At 40.1% G+C, this 20,696-nt stretch overlaps 1 protein-coding gene across 5 annotated transcripts in view; it reads left to right on the plus strand.

The window, feature by feature from the left end:
* gria2b (glutamate receptor, ionotropic, AMPA 2b) overlaps window positions 1-1,987 on the plus strand; it is a 24,776-nt gene extending 22,789 nt beyond the window's left edge. For 2 of the 5 annotated variants that reach the window (XM_028959516.1, XM_028959517.1), the window contains exon 16: window positions 1-1,987. This exon is cut by the window's left edge and continues 72 nt beyond it. In XM_028959516.1, the coding sequence (XP_028815349.1) occupies window positions 1-93 (93 nt within the window). In that variant the 3' untranslated portion in view covers window positions 94-1,987. The other 3 variants (XM_028959518.1, XM_028959519.1, XM_028959520.1) reach the window with 2 other exon arrangements.
* The last annotated feature ends 18,709 nt before the right edge of the window (window positions 1,988-20,696 follow it).

Raw genomic sequence — 20,696 nt, forward strand, 5'->3', positions numbered from 1 at the left:
GTGATGACTCCCGAGTTTCCTAAAGCAGTGCATGCGGTCCCGTACGCCAGGCCAGGCATGGCCATGAACGTCAGCCTAACCGATCTCTCCTGATTGATAAGAACCTTTCGAGTGCCTTACACAGTGATTTCAATAGAGCACTTTTCTTTATTTCCCCTCTCTCCTCCTCAATGTCCCCTTCTCTCGCTGGCGGTTCTTTTCATCCCTCCCGCTCCCATTTGGTTGAAAGGTCTGCCAAGGCTTTGTCTGATTCCGCAAAGACGTTTATTTTCTTTTTAACAAAAGACTCACTCCCTCTTAATGGAATTACATCTCCAAAACACAAAGGGATGTTTTTTTTTTTTTCTCAAGCTGATGATATCAATTCTGGTCCCTTTTTTCGTTCTTCCCTTTTTTCCCCCCTAGTTTCAGACAAAGTTTGACTGACTGACGGGTACTGCTGCTCATTTGGTGAAAAGCTTTGGGAACTGCAGGGAGGGGAAATAATCGTCAAGACAACATGTCTGTTTCCATAGCTACCGTCACACGATTCTGGATTCCATTTTTACCGAAGCACACATCATCTGCAACAAGATAAGACGTGTTTTTTTTGTTTTGTTTTTTTGTTTTTTTATCAAATACTGAAATAATGTACAAAAATATTTTTATGTATTTTCACAAACAAATGGCTTTTAAATAATTGCTTACACACTGGTTGGAAATGTATAAATATCTTAATATATACATGCTTACATTGGCAGAAAATCGAATGCTTTGCTTCTAGAAATACATTTTTTTTAAAGCCAAATATGTTGCTTATGGGGGTGAAAAATTAAAGTCATGTAATTTATTACTATTTTCCTGTATAGCTTATACTTTTGAAATTGGTGTTGATTATATCTAAAAAAAGAGGTTTTCAATGCTCAGCAAAATACTTTTTTTCCTTGTAAAAGTGGTTCAGCAATATATAATTTTAATTTAATTTACTTGTTCAGCTTTTTTGTTGTTTGTGTTTTATTTGTCAAGGATCAGAGTAGCACTATTATTATCATTTAGACGGTTTACATACTATGAATGCAAAAAAAAAAAGTTAAAATATTCAGTACTTATTGTATTATCGCATATGTTTTGATGTGAAATGGTTAGACACATACTCATCACAAATGATCTACAGTACTTTGGATGCCAAATAATCGACCGTGCCAAAATTAGACATTGATATAGTCTTTCTATAACCAGTCATCATGTCATCAAAGTGAATGTAGTCTATACATTCTGTAAGGTTTGTAACTATATGTAACTATATGATGGGTGGTATACAGTGGTTTTCAAAAAACACGTTTCTTTTTTTAGTATTTTGTATTCCTTTCGCATTGAACTTATTATTGATTAGTGTGTGATTAGCAGCATGTTGCATTTTTGTTTCTTTCTCTTTGACCGTGATATTTATTACTTGCTATTATTAATACTTTCACAACTGAAGCATAGCCTTTGTGTGATTTGGCTACTAAACATAGTTATTCCAAATTAATTCCGAATTTGTTACAGTGAGTAGCATATGGTGACTGATATGGGTAGTGATTATATTGTAATTGCTTATAAGTCATCAAAATTGCCAAGTATATTCCTAGTGAAATTGTCAATAAGAAATTAACATACATTCAAAACTCTTTAACATTCCCAAAACTTTCCAGAAAGAGGCCCTGAACAAGAGCCCACTTTCGACATGCACTTGGCTACTGTTTTAACTGCAGTGTTGTCTGTTTGATTTTTAAAATCTGTTGCTGATAGTTTTATATGGTATTCGGTTATCCTTCAGGCACATGCAGAAACAGGGGCTCACATGTGATGACCTCATCATGCTCATGTTTTGTTATGAACTGTATGTATTCTAATCAATACCCCGGAAATTCAACACAATGTTCTCTGACATTTTGTAAATGAATGTGTGCTGACCTGCTTCTTTTTTGGGATTCTTTCTAAATAAAAAGTGGCAAATATCTTGTAATCTGACAACTTTTTTTAATTTGTTGCAGACCAAATATGTAGTACTTTTTCTACCGTATTTGGTTGAACTGACCATGGAGAGTCGACTTTAGCATTTTGAAGTCATGTTAGTATCCCATTCACCAAACACAGTGATAATTTAATCAATATTCAAATAACTAAACTATTTATAGATGTATGCATTGTTTTGGTGGCATATTTCCCACAGGACATTGTGGCCAAAGGGGTTTTCAAAAGAAAACATATTTCTCTATTTTAATTTGTCCCTCATGTGTATTAGAGAGTGCTCAGAATTTTCATTTGGGCACTAATTTATGTATTCTCACCTTGAGTTTCATCACAAACTGGTTTATCAGGTGGGTGCAATGGACATGTGGTTCCACACTTAAAGCTAATTATTTAGGATGGCTTTGTGAGAATCGGTTGTTATAAATTTCAGCTTTGTAATTGCCCGATCATGAGATTTCTGAGGTGATCATACCAGAGACCCCCTAAAGTAGACCGCACAGGCAGAAATGCTAACATCTCATTGATATTCCCCACAAAGTGTAAAACTAATTTGATCTATTGAGCAATGCTGAGTTTGTGCCTGTGCTTAAATGGGGTCATTATAGGTGGGGGGAGGTTGACAGAGAGAGGGAGAGAGAGAGAGAGAGAAAGAGAGAAAATGGTCCCGGTGCTCCTTGCCCTTGCTGATACTCCTGCGTTAGTGTTAATGAATGTCACACATGTCTGAGACGACAGCAGCCCACCTTCTGCTCTGCCCAGATAATCCTCTCTTCACCACCTCTTCCCATATGTTGGCCAACAATTCTTGAGACATTAATTTTCCGTTTCACCTCAAAGTTAATTAAGGTATATTAAAATCATGTTGCGGCTCGTTTTCCACTCCCGTCTGGAGTGATTACAATAAATTGGACATTCTGTATACAAAGGGCTGTTACTTGCTATAAATACATTAATGGCTCAGAATAAAGATCTTGGTTCCTGTTTTTCCTAAAGGAAAACAAATCTGGACCATATGAAAAAAGCTGCTTTATTTCAAAACCAGAAAAAAATCCAACATGATATTAAATGCATGTGATTCTCCATGTATTTCTATTGTATTTTTCATTCTGCTTTGTGATGCAAAAAGTTGGGTGAGTTCATGATGACCTGATGACGTGTCGTTGTTGCCCAAAGGACCTGAGTGCATTGGATGTGTTTAATGTAATGTATCTGATACTTTATTAAAAACAGATGAGAGAAATTGACCTGGGGCTTCACAGCTATATGAAACTTCATCCTAGCTGGCTTCTTCTCACCAGGGTGGCCTCTGATTGTCATGTTATTGCATTTATTTTTTTCCATCTTTCCAGTTTTCTACACCCCAACAAGTTATGCATTACATCAGGGAGTAAAAACATGTCTTAATTAGGGGTTACTCAACCAAGTCTCAATGTCTTTAACATCCACGGAAGGATGAGGACAATCGCAATTGATTGAATCTCCTTTTGCTGTGTTTTATAACATCACCATGTTGGACAAATAGAATGAATGTTCTACTCAGTTCACAGTGTGATACCATATCAGACACAAAACACAGAGGTGACCATTCTATAAAGATAATGAAAGGGAAGCACCACAGCAAATTTAATAAAAGAGGACAAATGAAGAAATGCATCTCCAAGCAGGCTGAATTTTAACTAGAGTATATGCTTCTTATTACAAAACTATTGCTGTGATAAGCATGGATTTATAAACCTTAATACATGGTAAAATATAATACTTCCCCATTAGAGTGGCTATTACAGAACTAGTGCCCCAGTGTGTGAGAAGGAGGTGTCTGGGATGTACGGAACCCACTGACTAAGAGTGGCCAGATTGGGATGTGTCAATATATTCATTGATAATGTCTTCACACTGGCTGAGACTAATAATGACAGAAGGACCCCAGGGACGAGCGCATGTCTGTCCACATCAATATCCTAGCTGGTGTCATCTTTTATCTCTCCTCTGCCGCTTTTAATGAAAGGCCAGCGATTGTCGTTGCCTTCATTAAAATGCGGAACTGTGGGCAGCCAAAGTCTCTTTTTTCTTTTCTTTTTTTTTTTATCCACGCAAAATGAAAAGAGCTTATTTGGACAGAATACAGTAGCACTGTGGAGAATTGGGGGGCTTAATTGCACTTTTGTGTACATAAATCTTAATTAAACACATGCTACACACGCGCTACATTCAAAAAGCATTATACTAAAAAATTGGTTATTTTGTGAGTTTTGCTGTGGTTACAATGCACTTCTGTCTATACTTTCATGCAGACATGTTCTGTATTAATATGGTTTTCAGAGTAGTGACTAACAACAGAGAAAACATTTTGTTGTGAAATGTTCTGGCTAAATATTAGCATGCTAACATTAGCTCAGAAACTCCTCTAATTCATATACGCCATTTTCGTGTACTATAGGAAAAAGACAAAGCATATTCACATAGACGGGAATACAGTCATGTTTAAAATGCTTGTTTGAACAAATTTCCTGGTGAAGTGCCATAGTGCTGGCAATCGATGCAATACCAGAACCGATATCAAACTCACTTCTTCACAGTCTTCTTGTCACATAGCCTCAAGGCTCACTGGCTGAGGTTGGAGTTCCATAGGTCTTTCCCACCAAATCAATAGCAAACTTATTTACTGCTTTAATTCAGTAATGCTGAGGCAAACATGCTTTCTTCTATCACATACAAAGATGTCGCCCATGCAAGTGTGTAAGTGGTACAGGACTGCTGAGATGCTTGATTTAAGTAGGGCGCTAGTGTTATGACGTGACCTCAATCTAAACCCTTCCCTACTACACCCTGCAATCCATAGAATCCATTGACTGACAGTGCTTGGGATGCAAGATGACCTTGTGGCTTTTCAGTGGTTTCACATTAGTGTCTGTGGAGAGACCATTGTCATACTCAAGAGGAAACTTGCTGTTGGTTTATCAGGTCAGTGGTCATTGTGACATAATAAGAACATGTGAAGCTGGGGTCCATTAATTTTTTAGTTTCTAATCAACATCCTAACACAACATTCACCACATCCTAACACATATGGGCATTTTAGAGGTTGACACACAAAATACAAAAGACTTTATTCGACTATGAGATTCTGTGATGGGGACGCTGTAAATCTCTGGCTCAGTTGCCATGGAAACAGTACTAAGCAGACATTTTTCCCTGTAAAAAAAAATCAGGTTGTGATTTTAAACCATGGTACAATAAATGGAAATGCAATTGTCACAAAAAACAAACTCAACATCCACCTTTGAGTAAAGGCAAGCAGTCAAAACGTGTTTTTTTTTCTTTGCAACCACCTCTGACGATTTCAGACGATGCCAGTTAAGATTCTGTTATTTACTTTCATTATTTGTAATGAGGCACATGTTCACTTGCAAGCCTCCCAGAGCACAAGTTAGGGTATCTTAGTCATTAACTCCTATTGATCCAGAAAACAGTCAAGAGCTCTACATTTGAAATCAAGCTCGACAAACACGGAAGAAACGTTCCGAACAATGTGTTCTGCCAGACATTTTTAATGACCATCAAGAGAGGAGATTGGGGTGAGTGAGTGCAGGTGGGATTTTTTTTAGCTGCCCCTTGCTGAATTCTTGATTCATGCTTGACAGACATTTGTTGTTTGAGTACAGATGAAATCTTTTTCATTATTCTCAAATTTTTTTTTTCTGAAATGTACTCATGATTGGCACAAAGCTAAATTGAAAGTTGTGGCATTCTAATGACGTTGTCTTTCTTTCTGGACTATAGGTCGATTTTCCTCTAAAACGGGTTTTTGGTTATCTGCAATTCGGCTGTCCACTCGGAGACGGAGAGCACAGCTGTTGTGATCCCCCTCTTCACCTGCAAGTGCCGCTGTAACTCCCCGCTCTTGGGTCCTCCTGAGTAGGGTCTTGGGTCCTCATCTTGTAGTTCTTTCATGAGATTCTGCAGCCTCTGCAGCACAACGTTGAACATGTCATCCACCATTGTTGTATGTATGACGCATCCGGGGTTACGGGTCAGGTTGGGCTAATGCGTCAGGGATGTGAAGCGGAAACAGAGCTGTTTCAGGCCGAATGCGATGTGCGCTTTTGCTTTGATCTGAAACTCAAAACTTGTACGGCTTGCGAAGCAAAAAAAGAGTGGTTTTGCTGCGGCCCTGTGTGCGCGTTCAGAGTTCATGCCCGTTTTTCTTGCTGAGCCCCACGTTAATGCAGGGCGTTCAACTGTGTTTTTAGAGAAATTGCAAACCTTTCAGCGGCTCTATTTCTGCTTCAGCTCCACCACACGTCCCTGATATATTAGCCCAACCTGACCCGTAAATGCGTCATACATACAACAATGGCGGATTGTTGAAACCTTTTCAGAAAATAGCCGTGTGGACGCAAAGCCATATCAGACCGAAATTTTACAGTTTCAGAGAAAAACATTTACGTGTTGACGGATTGATGATGACACCCAATTTTGTCTGACTCAGCCACCTTGCACCCCGAATACAAGATACCAATTTACTGAACAAACTTACTAAAAATGTCATAGTTGCACGAGTCATTAAGAACAAAAAAAATCTGCTCAGTTTTTTTCTGAATTAACAACATAATGGAATCATGTGAGAACCTCTCATTTAGCCTACCAACACTAATATTGCATGCTTGATGGATATAAGATGTTTAATCTGAAATGCACTCTGACTGGCTGTGTTAAGATTCAAGAGACAATCAGGCAATTACTAAAACAGAGTGCAGTTGAAGATCAGATGTTGCACTGCAGTTGCACTCCTGCTGTCAGAAGTGCCCATTCTGTGCATCATGTTGGCTTTTCATATGAACATCTGCTAACAGGTAGGACATGTATGTCAAACATGCTAAACGAAAGCTTCTGACAGGATTCACAGTAAGTAGTTTAGTAATTTACAAGATATGTTCCTCAAATTAATGCATTCCACGCAAAACCATACCAGAGCATACCTTCAAAATGCCTTTTTTTTTTCAAAATGCACTTCAACTGCATTTGCAAGACTGCAAGACTGATTGTCCTCACATTTCTATGTGTATTCAAACTCTGGTCAGTGGTGGCCTAGTAAAGACAGCAGCTTGTAACTGAAGGGTTGCGGGTTCAAATCCCAAACCGCCAAGGTACCAACTTTCATTGTGTGCACTGTCTGCTGTGTATCACAATGACAAATGACACTTCACTTTCTTAAAGTATCACAATGACAAATGACACTTCACTTTGCCACTGTCTTAAAGTCTAGTCATACAACCTCTTTGAAACACATGTGTAGCATGCTGTTCAATTTGTAAACCTTATAACATTTCAGGTCTGTTTTTTTCTAATAAAGCATTCTGTACCTATACTTCTGCTTCCCGATCTATTTTCATCATACATTCAGTTGTAATATATTTTTTTCTTTTAATAATATTGTTTTTTCTTTTTATTGTGTCCATTGTTTAGCTGATAAATGAGTATAGCAGGAGCCACTATAGTGTTTGTCTCTCTGTCGGATCGTGTCTGCTTTTACGTGTTGCATGTTAGTGATAGTAGAAATGGATAACAGGAATTTATTCATTTGCCAAAAACAACCCTTTGAATGTACAGTGCTCACAGAACACCTTAAAACTGTCATTATTGACACCACATAAAAAGACTTTAAGAGACACATTGATTGAATGCAAATGTGGTTGAGGGCAAATTCCTGATCGGGCCAACAAAAACAGCTGTTAATGCCCATGACCATCTGTTACACATGCAAGATTTTTCACTTTTCCTCCCAGTTTGCATAAATCCTTTCCACAAAATAGCCATTGTGATGAAACAGTCGATGGAATGAAAAAGGTTGAGATGGACTTTGTGTACATTTTAAATGGCAACATGTTCAAACAAATACATGCACGTGTCATATAAAGAGGCATCAAGAAATACCGTGTTCACAACATCATATACACTTAATGACAAAATTCCGTCAAGAAGTGTTATTATTATTTTTAGATGATTCACAGACGAGGACGAAGGTGCAGACGGAAGCCTAGATTGTTTTGTCTACAACACAAGGAGTGTCTGCATGTTACACTGTATTTTAATTAGGCTGTCCCATTTCAACAGTACTGCAATCCAAAATTGTGAATTAATTTCTGAGTTGACATGACAAACAATGGTGCACTGTATTTAATAACATGCTCAAACAAACATTTATAATGTTTGCATCAGTGACCACATCATTTATAAAGGGAATAATGGGCATTTTGAGCCATGTTCAGATACAGTAGAAGCCCTCCCATTGCACAGGATAATTTGCCTCCATATGGCAGCAATCAACGTTATTCTGATTAGTCCAATGAAGAAAACTGTTCATGCAGGATGTCCCTGAGGGCTCCTGAGAGAAAAATTTTAATGTTTAGTGCAGTGACACAGCCCCAGGTGAACACAGTGAATTGTGTTCTAGTATTAAGGGCCACTAAAGGTGCTTGGGTTTGAGCGTATCTGAATGTGTGCCTTGTGACAACTCTCTGACCTCTGGTTTGTCTTTATAAATGGAATACCATGTCCGTAAGCCTCAGGGAAGGTCGTACCAGTACCTCATTGCATTCCATTTTGACATACATGAAATTCCTAAAAGGCCTGGTGTATCCAAATAAACTAAAAAACGATAAAGAGACGAAAAAGGGATACGTAATATCTTTCATTCTTGTTTTCTTCCATCAGTGAGCCTCCCTTCTTATCTGGGTTATGTGAGGGTCCCTGGGTGACTCTTGACATATGGTGCAACTGGTGTGGATGTTTGTTGCCAGGGCTGAACAGAAGGCCTGTTCCCTTGCAGGACGGCAGATACACAGAGACACAGAAGCTGTGAGGACAACCAGTCAGCCTTTTGGCCATTTTTGGCCATTGCCTAGCTACCATGGCTACTGAACTGATCACCTAACTGATCACCATTGCTCCCTGAATGCCTCTCATGAGTGCCCACTGCTCGCTCAGGGGATGGGTTAAATGCTGAGACCACATTTCCCTGTGTGCTGTGCTGTGGTGTTTCTAATCACTTTCATACATACATACATATATATACATACACCAGGATCACATCAGTGAAGTGGACTGACAATGGAAATTGTGCAGTACTCTGTTTACAAGCTGGCACAGTTCAGAAGGTGCCACTCTGAAGCATGTGAGGAGCTGTGGAGGGGTCGAGACATGTGAAGGCCCAGCTGTGCTACAGCGATGAGCCTCCCCTGCCACCCCCTCATGCAGTGCTGAGCCCAGCAGGCTGCTTATTTATTGATGGGAGCATTATTAATCTTGATGCTGAAATGACGGCGACTGCGGCGCTCGTTCAAAATCAAGGAAAATAGCATGTCATGATCATTTGCAGTGTAGAGTTGAGGTAAAATAATTAGACATTACTCTTGATTTCTCCATAAAAATGACCATTAACAACAAATGTTGGAACAAATTGGAAACAAATACTCTACAAATAACAATGTCCGATAAAGGTTTATTTGAATATTTTATTGATAAGCCGAGTTTAAATAAAAAATCAAGACATTCAAAATGATTAGCCCTCTGAGCATTAATAATCAATAGTGTAGCCTTTCTGAGCCCAAACTGACAGTTTGTTATTGGGTTGGAACTGGTCTCCTGAGGGATTTTGGCCGATTCATCCATTGCAAAATGGTACAAACAGCATGGACAATCGCCCACCACAGTTTCCCAGTAGACTCTGTGCAGGCCACTCCAGGATTTTGGTTTTGGTATCCTTGAGGAACTGTTAGATTAATTTTGATGAATGCTTTGAGTCACTGTCTTGTTGGAAGACACAGCGACAACCTAAGCCTAGACTATGAGCAGATATTTTGCATATTCATATTGCATATGTCAGCATAATTTTCTTTTTTCATGATGCCATGCACCCGAACAAGGCTCCCTGTGCCTGAGGCTGCAGCATGATGCTCCCTCCACCATGTTTGACAGTGCAAACTGTGTTCCTGGGGTCTCTTCCTTTCTTCACCAAACACAAGCAACATCAATGTGCCCAAACATTGGCAGGGCAGTGGTGGCCTAGCGGTTAAGGAAGCGGCCCCGTAATCAGAAGGTTGCAGGTTCGAATCCCGATCCGCCAAGGTACCACTGAGGTGCCACTGAGCAAAGCACCGTCCCCACACACTGCTCATGGCTGCCCACTGCTCACTCAGGGTGATGGGTTAAATGCAGAGGACAAATTTCACTGTGTGCACCGTGTGCTGTGCTGCTGTGTATCACATGTGACAATCACTTCACTTTATTATTATAAACATTTCCAGTTTAGTCTCATCACACAAAAGCACAGACTTCCAAAACTCATTTTAACCTTGCAAATGTTCATGGGCAAGCCTTATGTGCCTCTCTGTGAGGGTTCATCTGAGATGATGCCCACCTTGGCTTGCGTTCCTGGCTGACACCTTTGACTGTTTTCCTCTCAAAATCATGTGAAAAATCATGTGCAAAATCATGCACTGTGAATGATTTGAAAATGTTTGGAGATGGCAGTACAGCCCTCCCCCTTAGCATGAGCCTCTACTAACTTCTTTCTGTGCTCCAGACTGATTTCCGTTGTCTTTGGCATGGTGAGAGTAGTATCTCTTATGTTGTGTCGTGTTCCTTGTTGTCTTTTTATGCTGAATGAATTTTGTCAGAAAACCAATTCAAAGCTTAAAAATGTATTTTTTATTATATAATGTACCAAGAGCTACTAAATAGTTACATCAGTGCCGCAAACAACTCAACCTCTGAAGATGTGGTATCTGGCACCAAATCATTCATAGCAGATCCTTTAAGTCCTGTCATTTGTATTGTGTTGCCTCCATGTATCAGCCTTGGATCACCAGCACATCCCACAGATGCTCATTTGGATTGAGCACTCTAGAATTTAGAAGCCAAATCTACATCTTCAACTTGCTGCTGTTTTCCTCAAACCATTCTTGAATCACTGAGCAGTATTAGGGTTGGTGATACATGCCAAAGTAATATGGCATTGAATGCAAGACCAAAGGTTTTCCAAAGCACCACACTGCCTCTGCTGACACGCCTTCTTCCCATAGTTCATCTGGGTATCCTGTTTTACCCAGGGACATATTACCTTTGGTACACATTACCATCTGAACCAGTATTTCATTACTGAACAACATGAATTATTTTTGATAGGTCCTGAGCATTGCAGAATGGGAACATAATAAACCAAGCTGCAATTTTGTCGATGCTATGAACCAGCCAAGCTTGTTCAAACTGTGATGCTCATATTATATATAATCATGTGACACAATTTCCTAACACGTAAAAAAAAGCTATACTATGTGTAGCTTCATAAAACAGAAGTAAGAGAAGATAATCATAAAAGAAATTAAATAGCTCGACTGAGAAATACAGTAGAAAAACAGAAACAGAAGGCAGTGCAAGTAGAGTGACTGAACGTAAACTCTGTCTCTATAAAAATATTCCTACAATGCATCTGGAAAGTATTCACAGCATATCATCACAGCATATCAGAAGGTTGCCGGTTCAAAACCCAAACCGCAGGGGTGCCACTGATTTTCCACTGAGCAAAGCACCGTCCCCACACACTGCTCCCCAGGCGCCTGTCATGGCTGCCCACTGCTCACCAAGGGTGATGGTTAAAAGCAGAGGACACCTTGCCTTTCCTAATCACATTTTGCTTGCTGTGTATCATAATTAGAAAAATAATCTCTTTCAACACTTTCATAGTTTAAAAAAGCATTCCCGTGAAGAAAATATTTTTTTTTGAGTGGTAGCAGCCTCGTGGGTAACATACTCACCCATAAACCAGAAGACCACAGGTTCAAACCCCACTTACTAAGAAGACACTAGTAGTGTAAGTCTTACTAGTAAGATACTTAACCCTGAGTTGCTCCAGAGAAACTTTCCCTATAAATAAATGCTGCTAAATGCTGTAAATGTGCACCATGAGCCTAGCAAGACCAGGGCCTGTCATTTTGAGCGTTTGGAACGTTTCTGGCTGATGTAAGTTCATTTGTCTGACCGTTGCCTCCTTTACCCTCACTTCTTTCTACCCTCACTGTCTGTGCTTCCCTTCGTCTGAGGCTCGGAGTGAAAGACCACATGTACTTTGTTATGTGTTGCCAATTTCCTAACATTCAGCCTGTTTTGGGGTCACAACCCTCTTGCTCCTTACCAGTATGGGATGCATCCACAGGGCATGCTCTTGATTGCAGAGTTAAAGAAAATAAAGAAATGTTTTGAGGAAAAAGTAAAACTGCTGCGCTTTCTTCGTATTATTATCTCTGAAACTGCCCTGCAGGCACTCACCATTGGTTTTGCAAGGGCTTTGACAGCCATCCTGTCTTACAAGGCAGTAAGTAACGATAATAATCTTCTACTTTTATGGTCATGCCCAATAGGATTGTTTCTACCATTCCGGAAGAGATGTTTTTAGGCTTAGAAATAATTCAGAAAATTCCCAGGCACAGAAAAACCCAAGTACTTAGTACTTGCGAAGAACGTTCAGTATTTTGCTCCTCAGAACTTGATGGATAAGCTCATTGTCTGCGTGAATCAGACTGTAATAAGCCCCGAAGCGCCTCCAGCTCACATTTGCTCGGCCTCTCGATCCTCCCAGCCTCTTCGCAACGTCGGCTTATATTAATCAGGTATACCTTGTGGCGGGAGCGCTCTCTGCTCATCGCTTCAGGTGAAACATACTTCTCAACACATCTATGCTCCTGTGGAGAACACTTCTTTCAGATTTTGCGGTTAAACTCCAGACGATCGCCCATCTTTCCACGCAGTGACAGCTCAGTGCAGTGTGTCGACCTGCAGACCATGCTGTGGTTTTCAAAGCCACATGCTGCAAATGCTTATCGTGGAGTTGTATTTGTTCCTCATTGATGATCTGTTTAGTCACCATCCTTTTATGTGCAGTGTAATCGATATCATATTGCCAACAATGTCATGATGTGTTCAATGTTTTGGTGAGATTAGTCTTAGGCACAGTCGGGGGACAGCACACTGGCTAAGATATATGCTCACCTTCTGCTACCTTCAAATGACGCATTACCAAAATGAGACACCCCCTGTGAAGAAAGTGTGACTCTGCCAGGAAGGCAGGTAGGGGGAAACACTGAACAGCTCGAGGGAACAGGTGTTGCTCTGCAGTGCATTCTCATCCCAACTGCAGCCCACACCCAGCATCCTCCAGGGCTTAATCTCGGACACATATCATCCCTAGCCTTCTGTCCACGAAACCAGACACCTACCCCTTCCCGAAAAAAAAAAAAAAGTTCTTCTGATTGTCGCTGTCCCGCTCCTTCTTTCCTCCTCTTTACCGTCTGTCCCCTTGATCTCTGACAGCCTGTGCAATCATCTCTGTCATTATACGCTCGGATGGGCAAAGATTGCCCGTGGCAAATGAAGCAGGGAGCTAAACATGGAGCCCCAGGAGCTCCTCTTCCTGAGTGCTGTGTGTGTGTGAGTGTGGGTTCTGCAATATAATGGATTTTTCTCACCATCCCAATGTTAGTCATTAATGCAAGTCACCTTTTTGACCAACAAAAATGTCATAAGTGTTGAGCTGGGGATGGTAGCATTACCCCTAGGATTACACAGTACAAGGCAATGCAGCCTTTTAACATTATTGAATATTAGACGGCATTTAGAGGAACACCCCAAATCTCATATTTCAAGGTTTCTCCTGGACAGCTGGAGATATGCAGCCCATAAGGACTGGAAATCTGTGACAATTATATCATTTTTTAATGAATAGTTTAGCATATCATTAGCACAGGGACCTATGTAATAAGCTTGTTGAAAACTCTACATTGGTGAAAACTCCGTCACTATGCACTTTTTTCATCTTAGGAAGTGATCGTTTGATATGATAAATGCATACACTGCGGACACTTAATTAAACACTTCATCGCCCTGATCTGTTAAAATACAGACATAAAGATTTTTAAAATCTACTATGAGCAATTAAATGGTCTTTTAATCTAAATCCTCATAATTTCATTATTTTCAACGTTCTTAAGAAAGCAGAAAGCTATTGCTCTCTTCATAAAAAAAAGAAAAGAAGCAAATCAGTTTTCTTGTTGCTTGTGCAATGGAGTGCTGTTTCAAAACAAAGGCTTTGCTCCGGCAAAGAAGTGGTTTTAACATTAATATTAAAACTCAAGGAGGATATAAATACAACCAGCACTTTAAGTTTTAATAATTCAAAGAAAGAAAGAAAGAGAGAAAAAAAAAAAAAGAGTCATACTCACAACATGCTAATTGTGACAGACAATAAAAAAAATATATATATATACATTAACATTAATGAAGCTTCCATGGATTATTGATACAAGGTGTGCCTGAATAAACTACTATGATTAATAACATGAACAAAGAATACATCCACTTTGTTTGTAATGACATCCTGCTCAGCTATGCCACAAAACACTTCTTTCTAGCTTCTTAATATTTTATGACTAACATTATAAGCCTTGTGCAAACAGTTTGAGACTGATGTTTTATTGTGTATGCAGTGTTCATGATTTTAGTTGGATCACATTAGTGTGATCATGATTTGACGGTCTGTTTTATAACTCCTGCATAGTCAGGAAATAGCAGAGAGCTGAGCAACCACAATTTCAGAAAGTAACTTTGTTCATGAAAAATTGTTTAATAAAAAAAACTTATATGGCTTAATAATTGTGTTGCTTTTCACCAATCTAGAGAGACCAATTTTCAACAGGCTTTAATGGGACTTAAATGTTATGTCAAGTATGTCCTTAGGAGTTTCATAATAACATAGATTAAAACAGAAAAATAGCACTTGCTAGTTGTTTGTATCTTGAATATGATATTTGTGTCTCTATAATTTGTGTCTCTATAATGTGTATAATAACACATCTAAAGCTCACAAAGTACACCCCAGATAAATTGTTGTGAAGGTCTGTGAACAAAATTTTGCTACGTTTTTCAGTTTTGGCTTTTTGTGTGTGTGTGTGTGTGTGTGTGTGTGTGTGTGTGTGTGTGTGTATTTTCAACAAAAAAAATATACTACGAAATTAAATAGCTGCTTCGATTGATTAGCATAGCTTTCTAGCATTTATTGCTTGAATATTGAATCTACAAACCTCTCTTGAATCTTACACACTACGTCATGCTCCCAGGGTTTTGAACTCTCATTGATGAACCTAACAAAATGAATTATGAGTAGTTTAATTCCCACTAAAGTATGACCCACAGTGTAAATAATTTCTGTCCAATAAGTTTGTGTAAAAGGATCATGCCCTGTTATAATTGCCTCGGTACAATAGCAGTAACAACTTGCCGTGGTCCAGCAGTCGCATGGCTGGGGCCAAGGAGACCGGAGTTCTCGCCTCGGCTGCCCCACCTTCTTTCTGGTGCGGTGGTGGCCTAGCAGGTAAGGAAACAGACCCATAATCGCATCCCGAACAGCCAACGTGTCACTGAATAAGAACCATCATCTTAGTCACCATAAGAAACTTTGTTGTTAGAAATGAAGGTGAACAGTTAGGTTTCTTTAGCAAGATTTTACTCAAAATTTCACTCCAACAAATCCCCAAAGTTGGGAAACCTGCATGTCACAAGGCATCGAACAAGGACACAGATATTGCTGTTGTAAATTAACATATAGATCTTCTTCTACACTCAACACTACACTATTTACACACATATGAATTATGCTATTTGAAACTAATGCAGGCAAACATGACCCTTCTATTTGCCTGCCTTAGTTTCAAATAGCATAATTCAAATGTGTGGAAAGAGGAGTCATAATTGAATGAAGGTAACCCAACAAATCATTTTTTGTGTGTAGTTCTATGGCTGCTGCTGATATCAAAAGCTCAGGGTAGTAAGGTTGCAACGTTACACACTGAGAGCTGCAGATCAATGTTGAACAGATTAATCTTCAGGCTAAAAAGTGTAAAAAAGTCAAAGTCACATAGTCAGGTTATTTATTTACAGTACAGGCCAAAGGTTTGAACACTGCTATGTCCCTGGACGTATGCTCCCACGTGTTCTGTGTGTCTGCCTGTGTTTTTGTGTCCTGTCTCTTTTAGGTTGACTTCATGGGAGGAGTTGAAGCCTTCCAGCTCCACCTGCCATCTGCCATTGGTCACCTCCACCTATATAAAGAGACTTCGGATGGTGTTCGATAGGTCCCCAGGGTCTGCTAGGCCCTTATGCTTTCGGGAGGTCCCCAGGGTCCACGGAGATCTGCATGGAGCTCCGTTGCGGATCTCATTTGTGTGTCTCGTTGCTTTGTGTGATAGATCCCTTTGTTGTTAGCCTGTTAGCTGTTAACCTGTTATGTGCCCTTTGTGTTAACTTGTGTGTGTTTGAGTTATCCCCGCTGGACCATCCCTTCCTTTAGGCTGTTTTAATGTTGGTTAGCTGTCCTGAGTCCGCTGTTTTATTGTACCTCTTAGCTCACTGTGAATAAAAGCACTGTTTGTATGCTTTGTTTGCTGGTGAGTGTGTAACAGTGGACCTCCTCCTCTCCACACCCTTGTTGCGTTTCTGAGACCCCTAGACTTAGGAACGTGACAACACACCTTCTCATTCAATGTGTTTTCTTTATTTTCATGATTTCAGATTCTCACTGGAGGCATCAGAACTATGCATGAACACATGTGGAGTTTTGTACTTAACAAAAAAAGGAAAAAATAACTGAAAACATGTTTTATATTCTAATTTCTTCAAAATAGCCGCCCTTTTGCTCTGATTACTGCTTTGAAAACTCTTGGCATTCTCTCGATTTACATTTACATTTACAGCATTTATCAGACGCCCTTATCCAGAGCGACTTACAATCAGTATTACAGGGACAGTCTCCCTGGAGCAATTTAGGGTTAAGTGTCTTGCTCAGGGACACAATGGTAGTAAGTGGGATTCGAACCCGGGTCTTCTGGTTCATAGGCGAGTGTGTTACCCACTAGGCTACTACCACCCCACTCTTGAAGCTCGATGAGCTTCAAGAGGTCGTCACCTGAAATGGTTCTCCAACAGTCTTGAAGGAGTTCCCAGAGGTGTTTAGCACTTGTTGGCCCCTTTGCCTTCACTCTGCGGTCCAGCTCACACCAAACATCTCGATTGGGTTCAGGTCCGGTGACTGTGGAGGCCAGGTCTCCACTTTTTGTTAAGTACATAACTCCACATGTGTTCATTCATAGTTTGGATGCCTTCAGTTAGAATCTACCAACGTAAATGGTCATGAAAATAAAGAAAACACATTGAATGAGAAGGTGCGTCCAAACTTTTTGCCTGTACTATATGCCATCTGCAGGAGGACACTACAGCCTCAGGGGGAGGACATTGTTTTTTCTTTTTAATATTTCCATTGTTTAGCTGATAAATGAGTATCGTCTCTGCTTTTACGTGTTGCATGTTAGTGATAGTAGAAATGGATAATAGGAATTTATTCATTTGCCAAAAAAAACGCTTTGAATATACATAACTCCACATGTGTTCATTCATAGTTTTGATGCCTTCAGTGAGAATCTACCAACGTAAATGGTCATGAAAATAAAGAAAACACATTGAATGAGAAGGTGTGTCCAAACTTTTGGCCTGAACTGTAGTTATTTATAGTTTAGAAGATGAAGGTGGTAAAATAGGTAGGATCAAATCTGTGACTTTGGAACTTTCTTTTATAAGAGATTATGCTGGTATTCTGGTAGTAGCCTAGTGGTAACACACTCACCTATGAACCAGAAGACCCAGGTTCAAATCCCACTTACTACCATTGTGTCCCTGAGCAAGACACTTAACACTAAGTTGCTCCAGGGGGGACTGTCCCTGTAACTACTGTAACTGTAAGTCGCTCTGGATAAGGGCATCTGATAAATGCTGTAACATAGACAACAAGTGAATCAGTTTTGGGATGGGTATGGAGAGAAATCTTTATTTTGTGAGTATAAGTATTTTTACTTGAACAAGGACATAACGTACAAAGCCAAAAGGACAACAAAAAAAACCACTCCATTAGGTTCCATTCATTGAAAAATTGGTGAGCGACAATGACATTTTACTGAGCAAACTAAACGCAGAAGAGCTGCTGGGATGTGTATATCCGCCCGTCCTCTGGGGTATTCTGTATTCAAGACGTGCACTAATTAGCAACGTCTAAAATTCACTTAGAGTCTCCTGCATCTAAGCAATCTGCCACCAGGGCCTTACATGAATGCACGTCACATTTATGCTTATTTATACAGCAATTTTACAGTAAACAAACTGCATTTCAGACTTGAAAACAAAATCATCTTAGTATCTTTAGTGTGTGGTTGTACCTACTGTTTTAACAGTGATAAATCAGAAGAACACCTGGATGTGCACAACAAAAGAGTCCTAAAAAGGCTTTACTGTGAAGGATTTTGCTCTCATTTATCAGACATCTGCAGGACAAATACATCAGTTTTTTTTAACAAATCAAAATGTTCCCCTGCTTGTCTCCATATCCCCACATCTGTCTAATTCAACTGTGTATGCGTCAAGCATCCATCTGTGATTGTGTTTTATAGGGGTGTGAATCTTTTATCAAGTCTTCTACCACAGATTAATATTTCATGTCACAATATTCTTTATTTCCTTTTTCAAAGATTCGTGCTTGCACCTCCCTCCAGGCTGCAATGCCATAACTGTAACAGTAACTCAGCTGAGAGCAAGTGTGCCGTTGCACTCAGCAACGCAGAGCAGAGCGTTCAGTTGGTTGACCTGGTCACGTGGCCACCGCGAGTTCTATTGGGCCATGCGTTTAAAGTTGGATGTGCGTGCATGCTCTCCTCGTAGGTAGTGTGTGAGCCCTGGATGAGTCCCTGCCCTGCGCCCAATGTAGGAGTGGCTCCGGATGCCTGGACCACATGAAGGATTCAGTCGAAGGACCAGAGAAGAGCCAATGGTGGTGATGACCTGCACTCAGTGGAGCATTTACATTTACATTTTTCAGACGCCCTTATCCAGAGTGACTTACAATCAGTAGTTACAGGGACAGTCATGTATGAAAGCCGCCAGAGGAAGCCATGTATCCCAGATTATAATAAGTGGCCTCGTGCTAGGAACAAGACCTGCTTCCTTGTTTGATTGTTAAATTAATACATGATCCCCAAGTCCCCTTTCCTCCCAGTCCCGTGTAGTTATGTCCATCTCTTCTGTGCAGACGGACGGAGTTTGACCATTTAAAACGTATGAGATATGATACGCCCGGAGGGTGCAATATGGAGCTGGATCACCCTGATGCGAGACCTCAGATTAAAAATAAATTGTGTCTGAAATATTCAGGGACTCATCATTATTAGCACGTGCAGCAGCACACAAGACTGGCATTGTGGTCTCAATTTTGGCTTGAGAGCACAGAGAAAACCAGAGCAAGGAAAGAGAGCCTGTTCACAGCATGCCGAGCTGAGTTGTCAGACAGGCAAGGCTTAACCTGACCCATGTTAAAGCATTTCTTTACCTTATTGCATGTTATATTATGTCATATGGTTATCGTCAGGACAATGGAGATATGAAGCAGGGAGGCGAGCTCTCTGAACATATAGGATGCAAACAGGGAGCCAAAAAATAACAACAAAGGCCAGTTTCACTTTTGGAGAGGACGTAGAAAGGTGGAGAGGTGTCCCTCAGGTCACAGTAGACGGAGATTACATGTCCAGTTGTGTTGAGTTGTCGAGCTGCCGTCTCGGGTTGTTCATCTCTGTTCTGTCGCCATGGTGCTAAAATCCACAGAGCTGAACTGAGTCAGAGATGAGTGGGAGGACAGGAACACGTCTGTCATCTGGCACCTCTGTTACAGAAGCAGCATCCCACGCTCCCTCTCTGTCTCTACAGTTCTATGTCTCTCTCTATAACTCTCTCTGTCCTTCTCTCTCTCTCTCTGTCGAATGAAAAGGGTTTGTCTCACACAATAATGGAAAGATCGACACAGCTCTTGCACATTCTTATTACAGTAATACAAGTTTAAAACAATTGCTTAAAACAAAGGTTGTATGGCCTTAAACAGATCCATCATTTCTTGCTTGCCTATTTTTCCTGATAATATATAATTATTGATGCATGATAAATGCATTTATCCCAACCCAGTTACATTTATAGGCTGCATGTCTTTAGTGTTTTAAACAGCTAATTATAACCCAGCTCAAAAGCAGTCAAAGGCTGAAAGAAAGATGTCTGAAAAATAAATGAAAAAATAACAATTAATGGGGCAGGCATGTTTAGTTGCAATGCTTAACTCTCACACAGCATTCCAGGTCCGAGGGTGAAGAGCAGAATTCTGCATTGTCACGCTCTCACCTATGCACTTGAAAAACAAAATGGTACCGTTTATTTTTATGACAGTAATTAAATGGTTATAACAGGCATGTTTATGGGCATGCGAATGGAAGCACCGGTGTATTTGTTGCTTGCCATATTTATTGCTGATTTAATGCTTCATTAGGGTTGCAGCCATGTCTTGCTTTTGTGTCACTCCTTCCACATTTTTTTTTTTTATGTCTACATTTTAGCTTGTTCTTTTTTTGGTTTTGTTTTAGCAATGTAAGCACATGACACGATCTGGAGTATTATTTTCATAGAACACGTGGTTTGAGGAATTATTTAGATTCGTTTGATCCATCCTTTGCATGTACCTAGTCAGTGCAGTAACCAGAATCCGTCAAGCATTTTTTAATTGCCTGTAAAAA

The sequence above is a fragment of the Denticeps clupeoides genome, chromosome 18, assembly GCF_900700375.1.
Source record: "Denticeps clupeoides chromosome 18, fDenClu1.1, whole genome shotgun sequence".
In the NCBI taxonomy this organism is placed as follows: Eukaryota; Metazoa; Chordata; class Actinopteri; order Clupeiformes; family Denticipitidae; genus Denticeps; species Denticeps clupeoides.